Here is a 17,999-nt window from a genome sequence, read left to right on the forward strand (position 1 = left end):
AAGCATAGCAACAATAAGTAAGAGCGAGAAGGGACGTGTGAGACGCTTCTTACCCGTCACAATTTTTATACCCGGCACTCAGTACTACATCTGCACCTTAGCGGTTATTTGTCAAATTATAAATTTTTTCTTCATCTGTCATCTCATCAACAACACTGCTCACGCCAACACGCTCCTTTAGCTCGCCACCCTCCCCTAGAGCAACACACTGCAGAGTCAGGGCAGAGACGTGGCAGAGGCAGAGGCAGAGACGTGTCAGAGGCAGAAGCAGAGTTTGAATGAGAGAATGTGCAAAAAACAAAAATAAGCTGCGGGTGGGTTTAGTCACTGCAAATTAATTTCTACATTGTGGCCATAATAATGATCTAATAGGATCTCAATTTGGTGATCTGATAGATATGGTCATTCCCTACGAAATGGCGTTAGTTTTCTTTTATCTTACAAATTGTAGGTTTGGCAGGTCTTCGCCCTTTTGCGTGGCGGAAGGGGGCCAAGACGGACAGACGGACGGACGGACAGACAGACATGGCTCAATCGACTCGGCTATTGATGCTGATCAAGAATATATATACTTAATGGGGTCGGAAACGTTTCCTTCTGTGCGTTACATACAACCGTTATTCGCACAAATACAATATACCCTATTTACTCTTCTAGTACCGGGTATAATAAGCAGAGCTGCTGGAAAGGGTAAGTGTCATTCTGGCTATAATAATGATCCAATCTGATTCCAATTCCCAATTGATCTGAAAGATATAGTCCTTTCCTACGGAATGTCGTTTTTAGTTTACTTTTTTTTAATCTTCAAAATTGTGAATACAGCTGATTTTCAGCCTTTTCGAGGGCGGGGCGGGAAATACACTTGTAACAGTGTGAGCATACAGCCATATGGATGCACAAATTTGTGGCTCTAGATTTTATAGTCTCTGAGATCCAGGGGCTCAACAAGACGGACGGACAGACAAACATGGCTATATCTATATAGCTATATAGTTTCCTTCTCTTCGTTACATACATCCACTTTTCCCCACAAATACAATATACCCTCTTTACTCTTCGAGTACCGGGTATAAATATTGGACAAAAGTTGATTTTGATAGCAAAGCGTTGAATGAATTCTGAGTGTGGGTGGTAGGAATGGGTAGGAGTAGTTGGAATGCATGGGGGAGTTGGTGGGGGAGTACTTACTTAGAGCTAGAGAGTACTAAGGTATGTGTATAAGTTATTGCAAGTTATCATTTATAATTATTATAAATATTTGCTGTGTGTACGCTTTTTACTAGTTGGCTCGTATTGTTCGATTCTTATTCATGTTCGTCAGCATCAGCGAAATGTACGAGGTCAACAGATCGTCCATCTTGTAGCCCAACGATGTTTCGCAGAGCAGCTTCGAGCCTCGCACCAGATTGCCAATAGTCATGTGGAAGTACGTATTGCCGGACGACCAGTTCGAGATGCGTGTAAAGGGATGCGTGACCAGGATATCCTAGAAAGCGAATAAATATATAAATACAAGCAAACATTGGGTATCTATGGCAAAGACTCACCTTGGTCACGGGATGTATGAGACTCACGCCGTGTTTGTTGATTGCTATAAGCAACATTTCCGGATAATTCGGTTCGGTGGTTTGTTTCACCTCAAAGAAGGCAGAACCAAACGTGGGCCATCTGTTCGGGTAAGAAATTACAATATATACATATATATTTTTTAACAATTTCTAGTCTAAAAATTACCTGTAGACAATCTTCAAGAAGGCCACCTTGGCATCCTCTGAGGTCATTCCACCATCCTGATTATACGAGGCCACAATGGAACGCTTCCATTCATTGGTGCTCTGCATTTTCATAATATCCGATGGAATAAGTTCCCTCAGCATTTGTCTGCAACAAAAATAAATTATTAATAGATGAATTTATAAGGATAAAGACATCCCTCCCTGCCACTTACGGTATGGCCTGCAGTTCTGTTTTATTTTCGCCAAATCGCACGCGGAAGACTAATGCAGCCAGCTTGGCTGCCTCCTCCCTGGAGCACTTGTGATAGCCGCGTAACAGCTTGGGTAGCTCCTGGTGATAGTGGAATATAAGATCTGCATTGCGGTCCTTGCCTGGCACTGTGTTCGTCCACAGTTTCTTCATGAAGAACACCTGATAGGTAAACTGGGGATTGGCACCGTCGCGGATGGGTCGCGCCTTCTTTATCCAGTCGGTCAGATGGCGCACAAAGTCAAAGAAGAAGTCGCCCTCCGGCACAGAGATCACCTTGTCGGCAATCTTCACAAACAGAGAGAAGCCCTCGCTGGTGCGCAGCGAAAGACGCTGCGAGATGTTATTGCAGAAATCCTTGGCTCGAGTGGAGCTGTCCACCTCGAAGGCTTCGTCCGTGTCGTCGGGAAAGTAGACCTTGTGGAAGATTTGCGTTGTCTTGTGCTGTATAGCCTCCACTTCCACTTGATGCGGCGGATATTTGCGTTGTCCATGGCGTATGGTCTTCTGCAGGCGATGAATAGAGTCCTGCGAGATGGGATGCCGCCTTGTGCGCAGGAACAGCGACAACTCCTTCAGCAAGCCTTGCGAGCAGGCGAACAGACCCGTGGCCAACCACATTAGCTCCCATCCCCTCTCTTCGGACATGCGATTGCGATTGTCGGTTAGCTGCTTCATCAGCTGGCAATAAATCTCGTCGCGCAGAATCTCATGCTTGAGCGGTCCATCGAATATGTGATCCGTGATCTCGTTACCCATGCGGGGCCGCTTCGAGGGCAGATCCCCCATGTACTTAAGTATGGCGGCAAAGGCAAAGCAGGCCTCCTCGGCCAGCTCCTCTTTGCTCTGCAGCTTGCGCAGCAGCGGCAATTTGATGGGATCCCTCGAATAGCGCCACAACTCCTCGTTCCGCTTCGAGCTGAGCGTCAGCGTCTTGGACATGGTGCGCTTGGGCGGCAGCCGGAAATGATCCAGAGCGTATTCCATCAGCGTATGCGGTCGATCTCTCGGTTCAACGGCTACGCCATTCGAGGCCATGCTCAGGCGGCGTCCGTGATGCGCTGCATCCTCGATGTTGAACAAGGCGAGTATGTCCTGTGGCGGTTTGCTGAGAGTCGGCAGTACATAGACCGTTTCCGCGGGGAAATCGCCACGCTCCTGCGAGCGATCGCAGCGTCCTATGCACCAGCCATTGTTTAGCACAGATTCGCCGCACGATTCGTCCTCCAAAATGATCAAATCGCCTTTAAAGAAGGACAAGAAACTCGTTCCATCCGACGGAGCGCGATAGTCCTGCAGGGCAATGACATATTTTGAACTGAAAGGGCAGAAAGAGGAGTATAAAATGGTTTATAATTCCCCTATCCTTCCCGATACTAACCGTTTTTTTAGGCCATCTAGGAAATATACCACCAGATCCCTGATATCCTCTGCATTTGGACTCTGGAATGTAAACTCTTCACCGCGCACTGTGGACAAACTAAATGTCTGTGTGAACACCTTGGTTGTCTTCTGACTGGACACGGCTGTGATCTCAGGGAAGCTCAGCTCCAGCAGCACCTGCTCCTGATCATCCACCACATAGACGCCCGTCCAATTGACGGCTATGATGACATCATTCTTCGGCAGATTGGGTCCCGAATTGCGATAGGCCTCGTAAAAGCGCGAGAAGAGCAGAGGCCACTTGTACTTGGCGTAGCTGACAATATCCTCCTTGATCTTGAGCGCCGCAATCTTATCCTTCACATAGTAGGACTTCTTGTAGGCCTGCAGCACAAGAGCAGCCCATCGCTCGATGGCCTTGTCAACGCCACTCAAACAGAAGTCGGGTATAAAGTTGGGCAGCAGCGTAAACAGCCGCTCCATGGACATGTCCGTGCCGTATTCGATGAAGTATTGCTGGGCCGCAATCATGGCCAGATCCTCCTCCTTGTCGCAACGATATTCCCCGAATTTGACGCCTCTCACCACCTGCTGATAGATCAGATTGGTGGCCACCTGATCGTGGGTGGGCTCGTGCCAGGGCGCGAAGATCTCCTTGCGGAAGAACAAACGCCAGGGTGCGTTTCTTTCCTGTGCGCCCTGCTCCTTGGCATATTGCTCGCACTGGGAAATGGCATCCATCACATGATCCCCGCCACTGCCCAGCGAACTAACCTTGTCGAAGAGAGCAATGTACAACGAGAATCCAAACTGATCCTTGAGCGTTATCTTGTCCGACAGCTGATTGCACAGCTCCCTGGCCGTGGTGGCTGAGTCCGCGAGCAAAGTCTTGGTATTTCCATCCATAAACGTGATTGGCAGCATGATGGGCTTCTTTGATTTCGTCGCCTGGAGCTCCAGCCAGGAGGGCGGCTGATTGCGCGTGCCATTGTTGAACGTGCGCTTAAGTCGCTCCTCGCAGTAGGGAGCATAGCCGGGCGGGCCCTCTCGTATAAAAGCCCGCAGATAGTTGACAAACTTCTCCGATGGCGCAAAGCAGCCCACGCATAGCGACAGCAGTATCCAGCCACGGGCATGTGAGGATTTCAAAGGATTATTGGTCAACTGCTTGCATATCTGGCAGTAGATTTCATCGCGCAACTCGGCGCGCAGTATGCCATGGCCGATTATGAAGTGGAGCTTCTCCAGGTTCGAGGTGGGGCGCGACTGCAGCCAGGACTGGTAGCTATCCGCAGTGTACTCATCGTCCTGCAGTCGTCGGCGCACATCTTCGCCAAGTTTGTTCTTACGCTTCAGCGTCAACGAGACGAGTTTGTGGCGTATTGAGCGTGGCTTCTGCTTGAGAAAGGCATCCGGATCCAGGCCCATCAGTTGAGCCTCTTGGAATTCCTGTGAAATTAAACATAAATCTTAGAAACTGTACACTCAAAGAAATTGCACGGAACATTTACCTTACTCCTGATGAAATTACGTCCCAATGTGGCCGTTACCTTGGACATCACCGATGTGGTGTCCATGCGATCCATTGTATGATATTTGGGCTCTGGCATATCCCCCGTGAAACGCAGTATGGTGATCCACAGTGCCTGGGCGGCTAATTGATCGCCCTGTGTGTGCAGCGGCAGCAGGGGATGCTTCAGGGCCTTCTTGGCGTACTGATGATTCACGTTCCCCTGGAAGTAGGTGGCTGCGAATTTCTGAAACTTGAACTCAGACAGATCCTCCTCATCCTCGGAGACATGCAATTGGGCAATGATGTCCTCCTGGTTGGCGGCCTGTCCCTGGGGCAGATCCATGAACACTGAAGTCTCCCTTCCGCCATGTGGCGTCGGAGCATCGCTGCTGGAGTCGGGTAGAAAGTCAAACATTGCCTCCACCAACTTGCCATCGTCGACGGGCTCTTCCTGCTTGCGTGCCGCATCGTTGATGATATTCATCTTCACCTCCACGCGGCGTCGATCCTCCAGCTGTGTGGCTATCTCCCGTCGCTCCAGTTCGTGCAGGCGATCGCGGTAATGCTGCTCGGCAATTTCCCGGGCATGCTTATTGCCACGATGCATCAGCTCCTGCTCCTCCATTTTGCGCAGATGCAGGACCTCCGCGAATTGCTTGTGCTCGAGGCGCAGCTTGCGATAGCGACGCATAGCAATCATGCGCCTCACATGCGACTGTATCTTGATTACGGCCCACATCTTGTGGCCGTACTCGCGCCTCACTAGATACCCTCTGGCATGGGCCTGTAGTCCCACAATGTGGCCCCTGAGATGACGGAAGCGATGCGACAGAACACGCGATCGTATCAAAGCCTGCAATCGCATGTAGCCCACGCGCATGTTCCTGTAGCGCTTCCGCTGCGCATAGCCCTTCCAGAATCTCTGCACACTGATGGCAGCAGCCCTCAGACGCAGGAAGCGCCGGCGATACACCCACCCACGAATGCTACGCTGCAGTATGAGGATCTTTCGCGTCAGCACACGATCGCGCTCTTGCTCCAGGAACAGATCGTGGGCATCTTTCAGGAAGACCTTCGTGTGTCCCAGCTGATAGTCGGATTTGCCCAGGACCATGGCACAAATGCGTGACGTGGCCACCTGGCAATCGGTGCGATGAGCGGGCGGCACTCCCGGTATCAAAAACCGATATCTCTCCACAAACTCACGGAACCCGTGACGAATGGGATAGCCAGCTCGACGTATCCGTATGGTTTCCATCATGCCAGAGTATCGCAACTGACGACAGCACAGACCGCGATCGAACATCATGGGTTTCTTTAGCTCGTTGGGCTTAATGCAGCGTATGAAGAAGGGCTGACAGCTGCTAAGGGTCTTCATCAGGGCATCCAGAGACTTGCGGAACTGCGTGGACAGTGTGGGTGTTCGCTTTCGCGTCTCGGCGCCCATCTCAATATCCTGAGCAAAAATCTGCCTGAGAAATTTGTTGCCACTCTGGCTAACCAAATGCAACAGATCCGGACTGAAGGTGTCCCTGTTCTTGTCCAGAAAACCCCGCGTATCGTAAAATACCACACCCGCAAAGTGATTCAGGCCAAAGCTGGTGTTTATGTCCGACTTGGGCTTCAGATAGTTCTTGTGCGATCCATGGGTCTTGTGCAGCTTGGCCAACATCGTGGTGTCCGTGCCCTTGGGGAAGCGCGCCTCCTCATCAATCAGAGCCATAATGTTCAGCTGCTTGATAGCTATCAGATCGAGGGCATCCTGATTGTCCACAAACTCAATGTGCTGCCAGTTGATGGCCTCGTGGTTGTACTCCTCCTGCTCCAACTTGAAAATGTGCTGCACAAAGAACTGCTGCAGATTCTCGTTGGCATAGTTGATGCAAAACTGCTCAAAGCTGTTCTGATCAAAATTTTCAAAGCCGAAAATGTCCAGCACTCCGATGGCATTGCGTGAAGTTGCTCGCGGCTTGAAAATGGCTGTATTTATCTTCCTCACAATATGCACAAAGAGTCGCCCGTATATGCCCTTGACAAAGGCGTCGCGCACATCCACCGACTGGTCCCGCGAGAGGGTCGACACCACCGTCTCGCCATGTGCGAACAGTGTGCGTCGCGTCAACGCATCAATCAATGGTTGTATGGGCAGTCCTAGAAGTCCAGCCACACGCTCCACATTTATGTGTTCGGGTATCTCTGTTGCGTCCAGATTATCCACCACCGTGGCCTTGTACTTGATGTTGCCACAGTGCAGTAGAGCGGCGAGAAGTTTGATTATCTCCCAAATCTCCTGATCCGAAAACAGTAAAACCTTCATGGCGGATCGTATATCAGAGAATTCAGCGGCATCATCGCGTCCCTCGCAGGTTATGCTATTACCGCCAGTCAGATATCTGTCAAGGAACGAAAGATTCAGTCATTCGTAGCCATTAAAGTCTGCACATTGCCTCTCACTTGTAATCCGCAGCTGCGCCCAAATCGAGGCGACTCTTTTCCTCGGACGAAAGACCAGCCAAAATACAATAAAACACGTGATAATTACGTTCGCTGTGATTCTGGGAAACAATTCGTGACTTCTCCAATAGATATTGCTCGATTTTGGCACCCTCGATCACACCATTCGCGCTAAAGTGTATATCTATATATTTGCCAAATCTGTTAATAAACAAAAGATCGATTAGCCATGAAAAAGATTCCTCTTAGGTCTAAGATATTTACCTGGAAGAATTATCATTTCGTATGGTCTTGGCATTGCCAAACGCTTCTAGTATGGGATTTGCCTCTAGGATTTGCTGCTCAATCCACGAATGCTTGCCACTGATAGCCGCCAGATATTGTAGGATCAGCTTAGTGCTTTCCGTCTTGCCCGCACCCGACTCACCCGATATGACAATGCATTGATCCTGGAGGTAGCGTTTCATATGCGCATACGCATTGTCGCCAATGGCAAAGATATGCGGTGGGAGTTCTCCTATTTTGCGCTCCTTATACAGTTTGATCTGATCACCCGTGTAGATGGGCAGGATCTGGTAGGGATTGACGGCAACCAATATGGAACCGGTATAGGTCTGAAAGGCAGGAGTAAAAATGCAAAGCTTATCTTTTCATGCTTTTAGGTTTATTTTCATAAGGAATACCTCTTATTTTCTCTTGCCGTCAAATGGCAAGCATTTACTGATAAATACCTAATGTGAATTGGGGCATGATAAGGAATTTCGATAGTACACTACCGATCATTGGAATAGACTCAAGAATTCAGCTGCGAATGATAATGGAAAAAATATATTTTTCTAAAAATTCTTAAAAAAATCTCTGCCATAGAAAAAAACCATAATTCTTAAAAAAAAAAATTTGAAGCCCTGTCTCTGAGAAAAAGTCGGTTTGGTTCGAAGCGGAAAAAAAATTCGATTTTGTCGAGTAGTGTAATCATTCGTAGCTGGATTTAAAAAAAAAATTAATATTGAAAATTCTTGAGTCTATTCCAATGATTGGGAGTGGTACACTTCAATAAAGATATAATATATTCCTAGTGGGGTCATATGTGTCTTTTAATGAATTTACTGCGGGTTAACCAAGGAACTTATTATTGATTCAAAGGATTTTTGCATTTCTACAGGTAGATAATGGTCAGTACAATTTTTTGTTGCTCTACTCACATAAATTAGATTCTCCTTGTAGCGTATAAGTAGATTCCGCAAGATGCCAGCTTCATGAAGATCGCCAAGCGATATCATATCCTCCACACCCTGGACGGAGGACGCGTGCATGGCCTTGATGCGACGCTCGGGGGCCAGCCAGACCTCGTCGCCATCATCGTCACGCACTTGGATGCGTCGACCCTCCGCGGAGATGACACGTGCTCCAATGGCCACATCGAATTCTCGTCCCGAGGCGGGCTCTATCCAGATGTAGTCACCCTGTGTGGATCGATGGTCACAAGTTTTAAAATTTTTTAACAATTTGGATTTCGACTTTACGACGAGGCTGACTGCCACATTTGGTTGTCATGGACAGAGAGCCCCAAACCCAGAGCAATAAAAAACAATATCTTGACGTTGTTTGTTGTAAGAATCGGTGGAGCGGAACGCAGCAAAAAACAGCAAGAGCAGAAAGAGTGATACCAGGGACAGACCTAAACGATGGTTAATACAGTGGTGTGCAGATATTGACACAACAGGTGGAGTAGGGAGGGGATCACTTCAAGGAATATTTTCAGGGAGTGAAGTGTTACATTTTCCATTATCAAATTTACCCCATCGAAAAACCCGTTGCCTGGTTTCAATATTTCTGCCCACCACTGTGTACGGACGCAATGGGAGACAAAGTGAGGTAAGGCTCACATACCTCACACGCATTCACATATACATGTGCAACAAACTTCCGCTTTTTGCTTCTTCACTGTGTTGCTCCTACTCCTTTTTTTTGTACAAATTAACAAGGTGTACAAAAATGTAAGGTTGATGCATGGCTGACTTTCAAACTTGCGCTCTGTCTTTCGACAGCATGTGCTTTGGGTTTCCTCCTGCACTTAAATTAGTCAGAGCAGTTACCGGATAAGGTCTCACCTTAAATCTATTCACTTTGCTTTTGCACATTGAAAAGGAAGAGCAACATATGTACATATGTATGGATGTATGTATGTAGATGCATCATTATAGATGAAGCAAGATCTTGGCTCTTTCTATGAACGTTATGTACTCTCTTCAAACTTACACGTGTTACAATCACCATATTTGTCGTCCTTCATTTACTGTTCCCGGGGTTTTGGCATCCAAATTCAAAGCTCCGTCGTCTGCTTCTTCCTTGATTCTTTGCCTCCTTCTTCTACTTTTTCTAGTGGTGTTGTTCTGTTCCATAAAAGAGAACAAGTGGAAGAGAGTTAGCCATAGGCAAACAGCAACAGCAACAAGTTAGCGCCTGCCTGCGGCAACTGAAACCGGCTTTGGAAAAAACACGAAGAATTAAGGTGAAGTTTACGGTAAATTAAAAGAATTCACAACTTGTCGCTGTCTTCGTTTGTGGTCCGTCTTAGTTGTATTCTTTTTGTTGTTTTTTCTTCGTATGTCTATTTCTCTATCTGTGTATATCTCTGTCATTCCTAGTCAATTTCGTTCTTTCTTTACATTTGGCATAGCCTAACCAATTCACATGCTCGGCTTACACGCACCCACAGTCAAAGCAACAGTCAAGCACTACTCCCACATGACCCAAGGCCAGTGTTTTATAATTATTAAACCCATTGGGAAAAAGGTAGTTCTAGGATGGAGGGTAAAAGTTAAGGTTTAAAAAAGCAAGAACAGAAAGAGTGATACCAGGGACAGACCTGAACTATGGTTAATACAGTGGTGGGCAGATATTCACAAAACAGGTCGAGTAGGGAGGGTATCACTTCAAGGAATGTTTTCAGGGTGACAAGTGTTACATTTTCCTTTAAAAAATTTACCCCATCGAAAAACCTGTTGCTTGATGTCAATATTTCTGCTCATCACTGTTTACGGGCGCAAACGTTGAGATCCATTATACATATGTATATTTAAAGTCACTAGAAGTTCGCAAATATTTCCTCCTCTAGGTTAAGAATAACCTAAATACAATTTAAAACTGTAACCAAAATTTTTTATTTATTCTTAACCCATCTGAAACTTTCGGTACTTTTTCCAAGCACCCAGCAATCACACACACTCACTCGCAGATTCATATAGACTAAACTGAGAATAACAATACCCCCCCAAAAACACTAACAACAAATTACTCACCAATTCCTAAGCCATTCGTTACTTTCGATACTTCTTTTTCTTTCCCGAAATCAAATCAAACAGTCCCATACGTGACTGAAAAAATCTTCATAAATTATAAACTCCATAGACATGCAAAAAAGGCCAACCAGCTATTTTCACTTTTTAGCGACAATCTTCCGTGGCAGTCCCCAAAGCCAATAAATACGAGAACCCAACCGAAAGCCTAACCGAAGGTCTCTGAATGGTTTGGGTTTGTTATGCAAATTGTTTTAGGGGGGGTTTCATAAAAATGTACTTTCATTACTTTATACGGAGAGGCACGGCGGGACAACGTCATATACGATTTAGGCAATAGAAAACTACAGGTCCATAACAATACATTTCTAGACAGAAAAGAAAGGTGTTGAAATTGATGGACTCTTCTCAGGGGAAATCTGCGTGATAAGCTAAATGGAATCAATTCAGAAATGAAAAACATTTCCATTGTTCATCCTGAAGTGGAAATTTTGAAAATATCTAAAGGGAAAAGGGGAGTTGGACATTGATACTCGTAGATGTGGATATTGAGAGTGCAATGGTAATTGTTTTAAGAGAATGATATAAGAAATAAAGATAGGAGACGATCGCATGCCATAATAGGAAAAAATTAACGACCACATGATTACTTCCAATGATAATTCCTTGAATATCGAACATAATATAATTCTGCTATACAAACGATCATATCGCAAAGAATTTACCTAAAAAGATAACATTACTTGCGACGTATGTATGTATGTACATACATATGTACATACATATGTATATTTAAAGCTCTTTAAGCAGATCAGCTTTATAGCTACTGGATCATAGGAAATTCTATTTGTCATCATCTTTTTACTTGAAAGTCCCCAACCTCGCATAATATTTTGTATCTAATAGCTAAGAATAGCTTTTTAATTTAACACCTGTGAACTCTCCACCTGCATATCATAGATATACCATAAAGAGACCCCTTTGAGGAGCAGGCCATTATGAGGCAGTATCTCGTGGAGGCTCAATTTCCAGTCGGTGGCCATTTGAAACCGCCTTCCAATTGGACACCCCATCCATCATTTAACACATGGCTAACAGCAGCGACAGAGGCAGCAACAGCAACAGCGGACCCTGCCGCATCCAACACCAGGTATACATACGTACATATGCACGAGTTACTCATTTTTAGGCGTCTCTCTATAGGTGGGATACAATCCTATCGCGAAGGTAATTGCAACATGCCAGACAAAAAACAGCAACAAAAAAACAATGGCAACCAAATTTAGTGGCACAAAAAGAGAGGCGGCGGCGGCACGTAAACCAGTCTGGTTACGCTCTGGCGGTCAAAATACAAGTATACCCCATAATGCAGAAGCAGTAGCAGCAGCACATAGGGAACTTACACTCCCAATCAGGGGAATAGACTCACGAATTTTCAATATTAAAATATATTCTAAAAATCTAAAAAAAAAATATATTTTTCCATTAATCAAGACTCTCTTTCTTATTTAAAAAGTAAAGAATTAGACTTCTAAGTAAAAAGGTTTTTTTATTTAACTATTTTTTGTAAGTACCAAAAAAATAGGTCCAGTTTTATCGATCACTCGAATAGACTCAACTTGCATATTAGGCAAACTTGTTTGGAATTGCTTGGTAAAGTCCTTCAGGACATTGAAATGAAAGGGATTTCAAAGGGTTCAAGTTATGGAAGTTTCAAATATCATAATAAAAAATGTAATACAAAGCTTTTGCCTAATATTAAAGTTTAGTCTATTCGAGTGATCGCTGAAACAGACCCTATTTTTGTGGTATTTACACAAAAAAACTCATTTAAAAAAAAACTTTTTACTTAGAAGTCTAATTCTTTACTTTTTAAATAAGGCAGAGAGTCTTGATTAATGGAAAAATATATTTTTTCCATAATCATTCGTAGCTGGATTTTGACAATAAATTTTCCTATTGAAAATTCGTGATCCTATTCCACTGATTAGGAGTGTATCTACAAGCCACACATAAGCAGACACACGTACAAATGTACATACACATACATACACTCAGTAGAACATCTATGGACGGTCGAAAACGTGAGCCGGAAACTCTAGTGAACAGTTCATATTTTTGAAAAATCAATTGAATCTCTTTGGATCTTTTGTGATATATGTACATACATATTTACATATATGTACATATGTATGCTCCTATTCTCTTTACAGTGATTACACTTTACCTATACTGTATGTACATATGTATGCATGTATGCAGATCTGTACATATGTATGTACATATATATGTATGGATAATGGTTTATATATATATATGTATGGATATGTACATACATTATTTCGTATGGAGATTACCGTGAATCAGTTCTTTAGAGTTCAAGCATTTAGTTGAAACACACACAGACATACTAATAAACATTTAAAAATTCGAGTATTGCTTAATACCCATGCCGCTCTTATCGGAGAAACTCGCGTAAGTGCATGCCAGATAAGAACATTAAACAAGGTGTGAGGGAAGAGTGCTTGGTGCGAGAGTGCCATATCAGCACAGACATATGTACATATGTACATACATACATACATACATATGTATCTCTGGGCATGACCGAAACTCTACAAAAAACTGAATCAACCGTACAGAAGCGCCTAAGAGTTTCCGCAATGAAAGATTCCAAGAGATTTTGCATCAATCCATCCAACAACCCGTCAATGACTCAACTTTATCACGTATCTTCCAGGTGGTGAATAGAGGAGAGGGATTAGGTGAGGCGACAGTGGAAAGGGAGAAATGGAAAAGAGCAGCACGTGAGCGACTTTTAAGAGAGTGCGTTCGTTGTGTGTGAAACGTGTGCGAGTGAGCCAAAAGTTCATCGAGAGTCATTAGTGAAAGTCCGTATGTACATATGTAAATATGTACATATGTACATATATGCTCAGCCCCGTACAATTACGGTATATGCATACGTACATATGTATGTTCATATGTACATAATTATGTATGTATGTACATATGTACATATCAACGTGTATGTAAATACATATACATACATATGTACATAACCTTTATTCCGCTTATTATTATTATACATTAGCTGTTGTTCAAGTTGACTTTGACATTTACCCTAAATTGTGCTTGTTTGGTTGTGCAATGATCGCGCTGAGAGCAAGTACATATGTATGTATGTATGTACATATATTTTTCGTTGAACACGCTTTTGCGTGTTGGTTGCTTAGGAGAATACATATGCATGTATGTATGTATGCACATACTGCACACATACATATATACATATGTACATCAGGGAACTGTCATTCCAGTGGTCATCTTGAATAAAATCTCTCTGTATTGTGCATACATACGTACATACATATATATGTACATACATGTGTACATACATGTGTACATACATATTAATCCCAGATGTACAACTGATCTTCAAGAGGACGCTTATATGTAACAAACCTTAACCAAATTGTGTAAAGTTTTGAGCAGATGAATAAGAATTATAATGGGAGATGTAAATTACTTAATTAATTACTATACAATTGTTATCATTATTATTTTCAATTGTTTTGTGGTATGTACTTTACATTTTTTTTAAATTGGTTTTCAAACTTTTGTTTTGTTTAATATTGTTTATATTTTCGTATATGTATGTATGTACACATATATTCAATTTTAAAGTCTTTTTAACGTATTTTTTCTTTTAAAGTCCATTTACATATGTACATATGTACATACATAAATACCCCTTCTTCCCTCACTTTTACTCATATTGGCATTCTACACTGAAATTTCTTTCACATTTTGAAGTCTTACATTAGAAAATCTCCTAACCACATAAAAACCACCCAAGAAACAAAGTTAAACTGGCTTAAGTATTATTAGAATTCTTGTTTGTTGCATTTTTTACTATACATACTTATATACATATGTACATACAAATTTAGAAACCTCAAGTTTCACCAAACAAACAGAAAGTCGCGAAAGTCTCAGACACCAATGCGGATGGGAGGGGGCCGGCCGCCACCCAACAGCAGCTTTATTAGGGCTACCGAAATGGAAACGCAAAAAAATGGTTTGTGTTGTGGCTGAAAGAATCCACAGTTCAACAAAACAACTAATGAGAAGCATTTAAGGGAAAAGGGTTTTCGGATCTAGTCCCCTGGCCACCCTATAAATGTCCCGTTGCGCAACAACAACACCAACAAACCGGCCAAACAAGTGTGCATGTGTGGTGTGTTGATGTGATATTCGAATAAGAACAGCCAGGTTCAAGCTCAGGGAGAGAGAGAGAGTGCGTTCGACTTCTATGAAACTAAAACCAGACAGCAACAGGCGGGTGAGAGTGAGAGGGAAGAAGAGGGGAATCTGTGTATATGTTTGCTGCACTGTGAGCCGCTCTTTACGCATGCTGCTCTCTCTTGCTCTACCTTCTTCAGCAGGTGGCTGTTCAGGTATGGGTGTGTGTGAGAGTGTGTGCTCTGTGGGTTGTCGGTGAGTGTGTGCATGTTAGTACCGTTCTAGCCAACGAAACCTGAAGCGTAGCTATAATTTTTTGGTCGGAGAAGAGGGGCTTAAGGCAATAAAAAAAGAAAAATGCAATGCAGCCACGTCGCGTCTTAGAATATACTAAAATCAATGATAATTAAAATGATGATGCTCCATTCCTTTAACTTGACCCTTGTCATTTTCTCTTGCTCGGTTTTCTAGCCACCAACACTCACATTCACATGCACATACACACAGGCGATTTAGCTCTGTCTTGCAGGGTTAATGCACTCTTTTTTTCTTTTAAACATTCTCTGCTGCCTATTTCTCTCTGTTATTTTGCACAATTCTTTTCTGGCACAACAACTTAATGTATTGTTGTATTATTTAGCACTTGGGTCACTCGGTTTAGGCCAGTTTTGAAGCGGGATATTTTTTTTCAAAAACAGGTTATATAAATAGGTCACGCACCAACAATAGCAGGAAAAGTGCAGCGCGCCGATTGTTCTCAATCTAACAGGTTAATTAGTTTTACTCGACTATTGAACATTTTCATGCGTTTGTACATTATTATTTCCCTTTACACTGCAAACTTACACCACAATTAACCGGGGAATAGATCAAAACCGATCGAGTGAAAAATTCTTGGAGCAAATTATCAACATTTTATTGCACTTATTTATTTATATCTCTCGGATGAACGCGCACAGGTAACAATATGGATTTCAACCGACTTTTCTGAATTCAGAAAAATATTAAACAATATTTATTTATTAGTTTTCCGCGTCCAAAACATTTTCTTACCGAGCTTTTCCGAACAATGTTTTTAAAACCTGCTTTTAAGATTTGTGTAATTTTCGAAGAAAAAAAGGGTAAAGACTACAGGTAAAACGGAGAAGAAAGTTGACAAATGCGAGGTAAAATCCACCCCATTACCTTGTATACCATTGCACACGTTTAAAAATATCCCGACTCATTTTTGCGTTTCAGGTCTGAGCAAAAAGCTACCCTAGAAATATCCCGAAAATACTTTATCGCTTTCAAAAATACCGTAAATATACCGACGAACAGACTTAACCCCCTATAAATATTTGACAGAAAACTGTACCTGCAACAACATAATGTACTAATATTATCTTCCCTCGCAAATACCCTTCTTCGTTATCATCACCGGCACTCAAGCACAGAATTGATTGTTAGTTTTATTTTATCAATAGTTTTTTTATTGAAATTTCCTCTCTTGGTGGTCAGTGAATATGCGCTTGCTCAAGCGGGCAAATAGAAAAGAGTAGCTCGTGTCTTTACAAAGTAATAAGAATATGTAGGTTGTTATTTGGATACAAGTGGGGTATGTTGTAGGGTGTTAGGGTGTTTCAAGGGTTTAGTTGGGATTACAGGCTGGGACGGGGCTTAGCAGAACTTCCAGCGGTTGCCGCACTCGTTGCACATGACGAAAGTGGTCATAGGCTCGTCGGCGGAGCGCGTCTGCAGCTGGTTGTAGGTGCAGTTGCGCTTCTTGCACTTGCCGCACTTGAGGAGATCTGTCTTGGTGCCCTGTACGGTGGCCAGCTGGGCATCGTTTATGGCCTCCTTCACGAACTTCTCCCGCAGCTTCTTCATCTCGTCGCTGGCCATCTCCTCGGGAGTCATTTTGGCCAGCTGCTTGGCAGAGACGGCGCCGCACATGAAATTTCCACGTAGACCCGGGTTCTTCGGGTCCTTTAAATTGGCCACACGCGAACGAATGCGATTCTTGTACTTCATGTCCGTATTCTTGAACTCCGAGTAAATGGCGTCCTCTAGCTCGGCGGCCATTTCCTCGGGCTCGGCACAACCTTCGGGCACCTCTCCGTTCTTCAGCGCGGTGGTCAGCATTTCGCGACACTTCAAGCGCACGGCATCTGTCATGCCGCCGGATGGGAAGGACGTCTGTGACGACGATACCTTCTTCTCGTCGCGCTTGTCACGCGAGGAGGAGCTGCTGCTACTACTAGACTTCTCCTTGCTGGCCGACTTGCTCGAACTCGAGGACTTTGACGCACTATTGTTCAAGCTCTCCTTGCCGGCGGCAGTGCTGTTGTTTGGGGTGGCAGGGGCCGGGCTGGGCAGAAAGCGTTTCCAGTTCTTAATAAGGGTTTTGGCCAGTGCAATCACCTCGTCATCCTTGCTGCTTTTGCGCAGCTCGTTGACAGTCATGCCGATGCGCGTTTTAGTCAGGATCTCCAGATTAATGTTCAGCGTTTGCAGCGCCTTCAGAAGATCCAAAGCCTGTTCCTGTCCCTGCAAGTGGGGTGGGTTGGGAAGAAAATCTATCAAAACAACTCAATGGATGGTGTGGTGGACGCTACTTACTGAGCCATCGCTAGACGTTGATATCTTGCTCATTTTTTTCTGAATGCGAAAGACTTCATCCTCCACGCTCATTTTGGCCGCCAGAAACTGTATCGCATATGACAGAAGAGAGGTTAAGTTAGCGGCGTTCCTTCGCTGCGTGAAATTTGTTTCAACAACTCAGCAGCAATATTGCTTTAAAGCTTAAACGGAGAACTAAACTTTTTCCCTCCAATAAAAATTGTTTACCTGATTTTTTTTCTATATGTATTAGAGCTGGAGAAACATCGATGTATGGCAGCTGCTGTCATCGATGTTTGCTGTCAAGCATGAGTCTACTACATGGGGATGCAATTTTTGACAGAGACACCTGGCGGTCAAAAAAGGTAGTGTCACACGTAAAAGTTCAATAGGATTCTTATGTAAATTAAAATGATTTATTTATTTATTTTACACAAACACATACATATATTATGTAATTTATTTGACACAATTAAATAATACTTTCTATTTCTAGTGTTCGTTCGGCAAACAACTCT

The 17,999-nt window shown here is 43.7% G+C and overlaps 2 protein-coding genes across 6 annotated transcripts; both read right to left on the reverse strand.

Annotated features, from left to right (window-relative positions):
• Positions 1 to 599: 599 nt before the first annotated feature.
• Positions 600 to 16,046, reverse strand: LOC117900085 (myosin-VIIa). Of its 4 annotated transcripts, none has more exons than XM_034810291.1 (11): positions 15,934 to 16,046; positions 9,596 to 9,729; positions 8,539 to 8,799; positions 7,601 to 7,950; positions 7,337 to 7,537; positions 4,881 to 7,275; positions 3,368 to 4,818; positions 1,949 to 3,304; positions 1,735 to 1,881; positions 1,548 to 1,668; positions 1,280 to 1,486 (listed from the first exon to the last, which is right to left on the reverse strand). In XM_034810291.1, the coding sequence occupies exons 2-11, from the start codon at positions 9,611 to 9,613 to the stop codon at positions 1,280 to 1,282; spliced, it is 6,507 nt and encodes a 2,168-aa protein (XP_034666182.1). In that variant the 5' UTR covers positions 9,614 to 9,729; positions 15,934 to 16,046. The 4 variants fall into 4 exon arrangements, with proteins under 4 accessions (XP_034666184.1, XP_034666182.1, XP_034666181.1 ...); XM_034810290.1 differs by having other exon boundaries at positions 15,727 to 16,007; XM_034810292.1 differs by lacking the exon at positions 15,934 to 16,046 and adding an exon at positions 15,601 to 15,706.
• Positions 16,047 to 16,325: 279 nt separating this feature from the next.
• On the reverse strand, positions 16,326 to 17,828 carry LOC117901635 (transcription elongation factor S-II). 2 transcript variants are annotated; one of them, XM_034812466.1, is made up of 3 exons: positions 17,710 to 17,828; positions 17,482 to 17,568; positions 16,326 to 17,409 (listed from the first exon to the last, which is right to left on the reverse strand). In XM_034812466.1, the coding sequence occupies exons 2-3, from the start codon at positions 17,551 to 17,553 to the stop codon at positions 16,540 to 16,542; spliced, it is 942 nt and encodes a 313-aa protein (XP_034668357.1). In that variant the 5' UTR covers positions 17,554 to 17,568; positions 17,710 to 17,828; the 3' UTR covers positions 16,326 to 16,539. The 2 variants fall into 2 exon arrangements, with proteins under 2 accessions (XP_034668357.1, XP_034668356.1); XM_034812465.1 differs by lacking the exon at positions 17,710 to 17,828 and having other exon boundaries at positions 17,482 to 17,703.
• Between the last annotated feature and the right edge of the window lie 171 nt (positions 17,829 to 17,999).

This window comes from Drosophila subobscura, chromosome U (genome assembly GCF_008121235.1).
Source record: "Drosophila subobscura isolate 14011-0131.10 chromosome U, UCBerk_Dsub_1.0, whole genome shotgun sequence".
Classification (NCBI taxonomy): domain Eukaryota; kingdom Metazoa; phylum Arthropoda; class Insecta; order Diptera; family Drosophilidae; genus Drosophila; species Drosophila subobscura.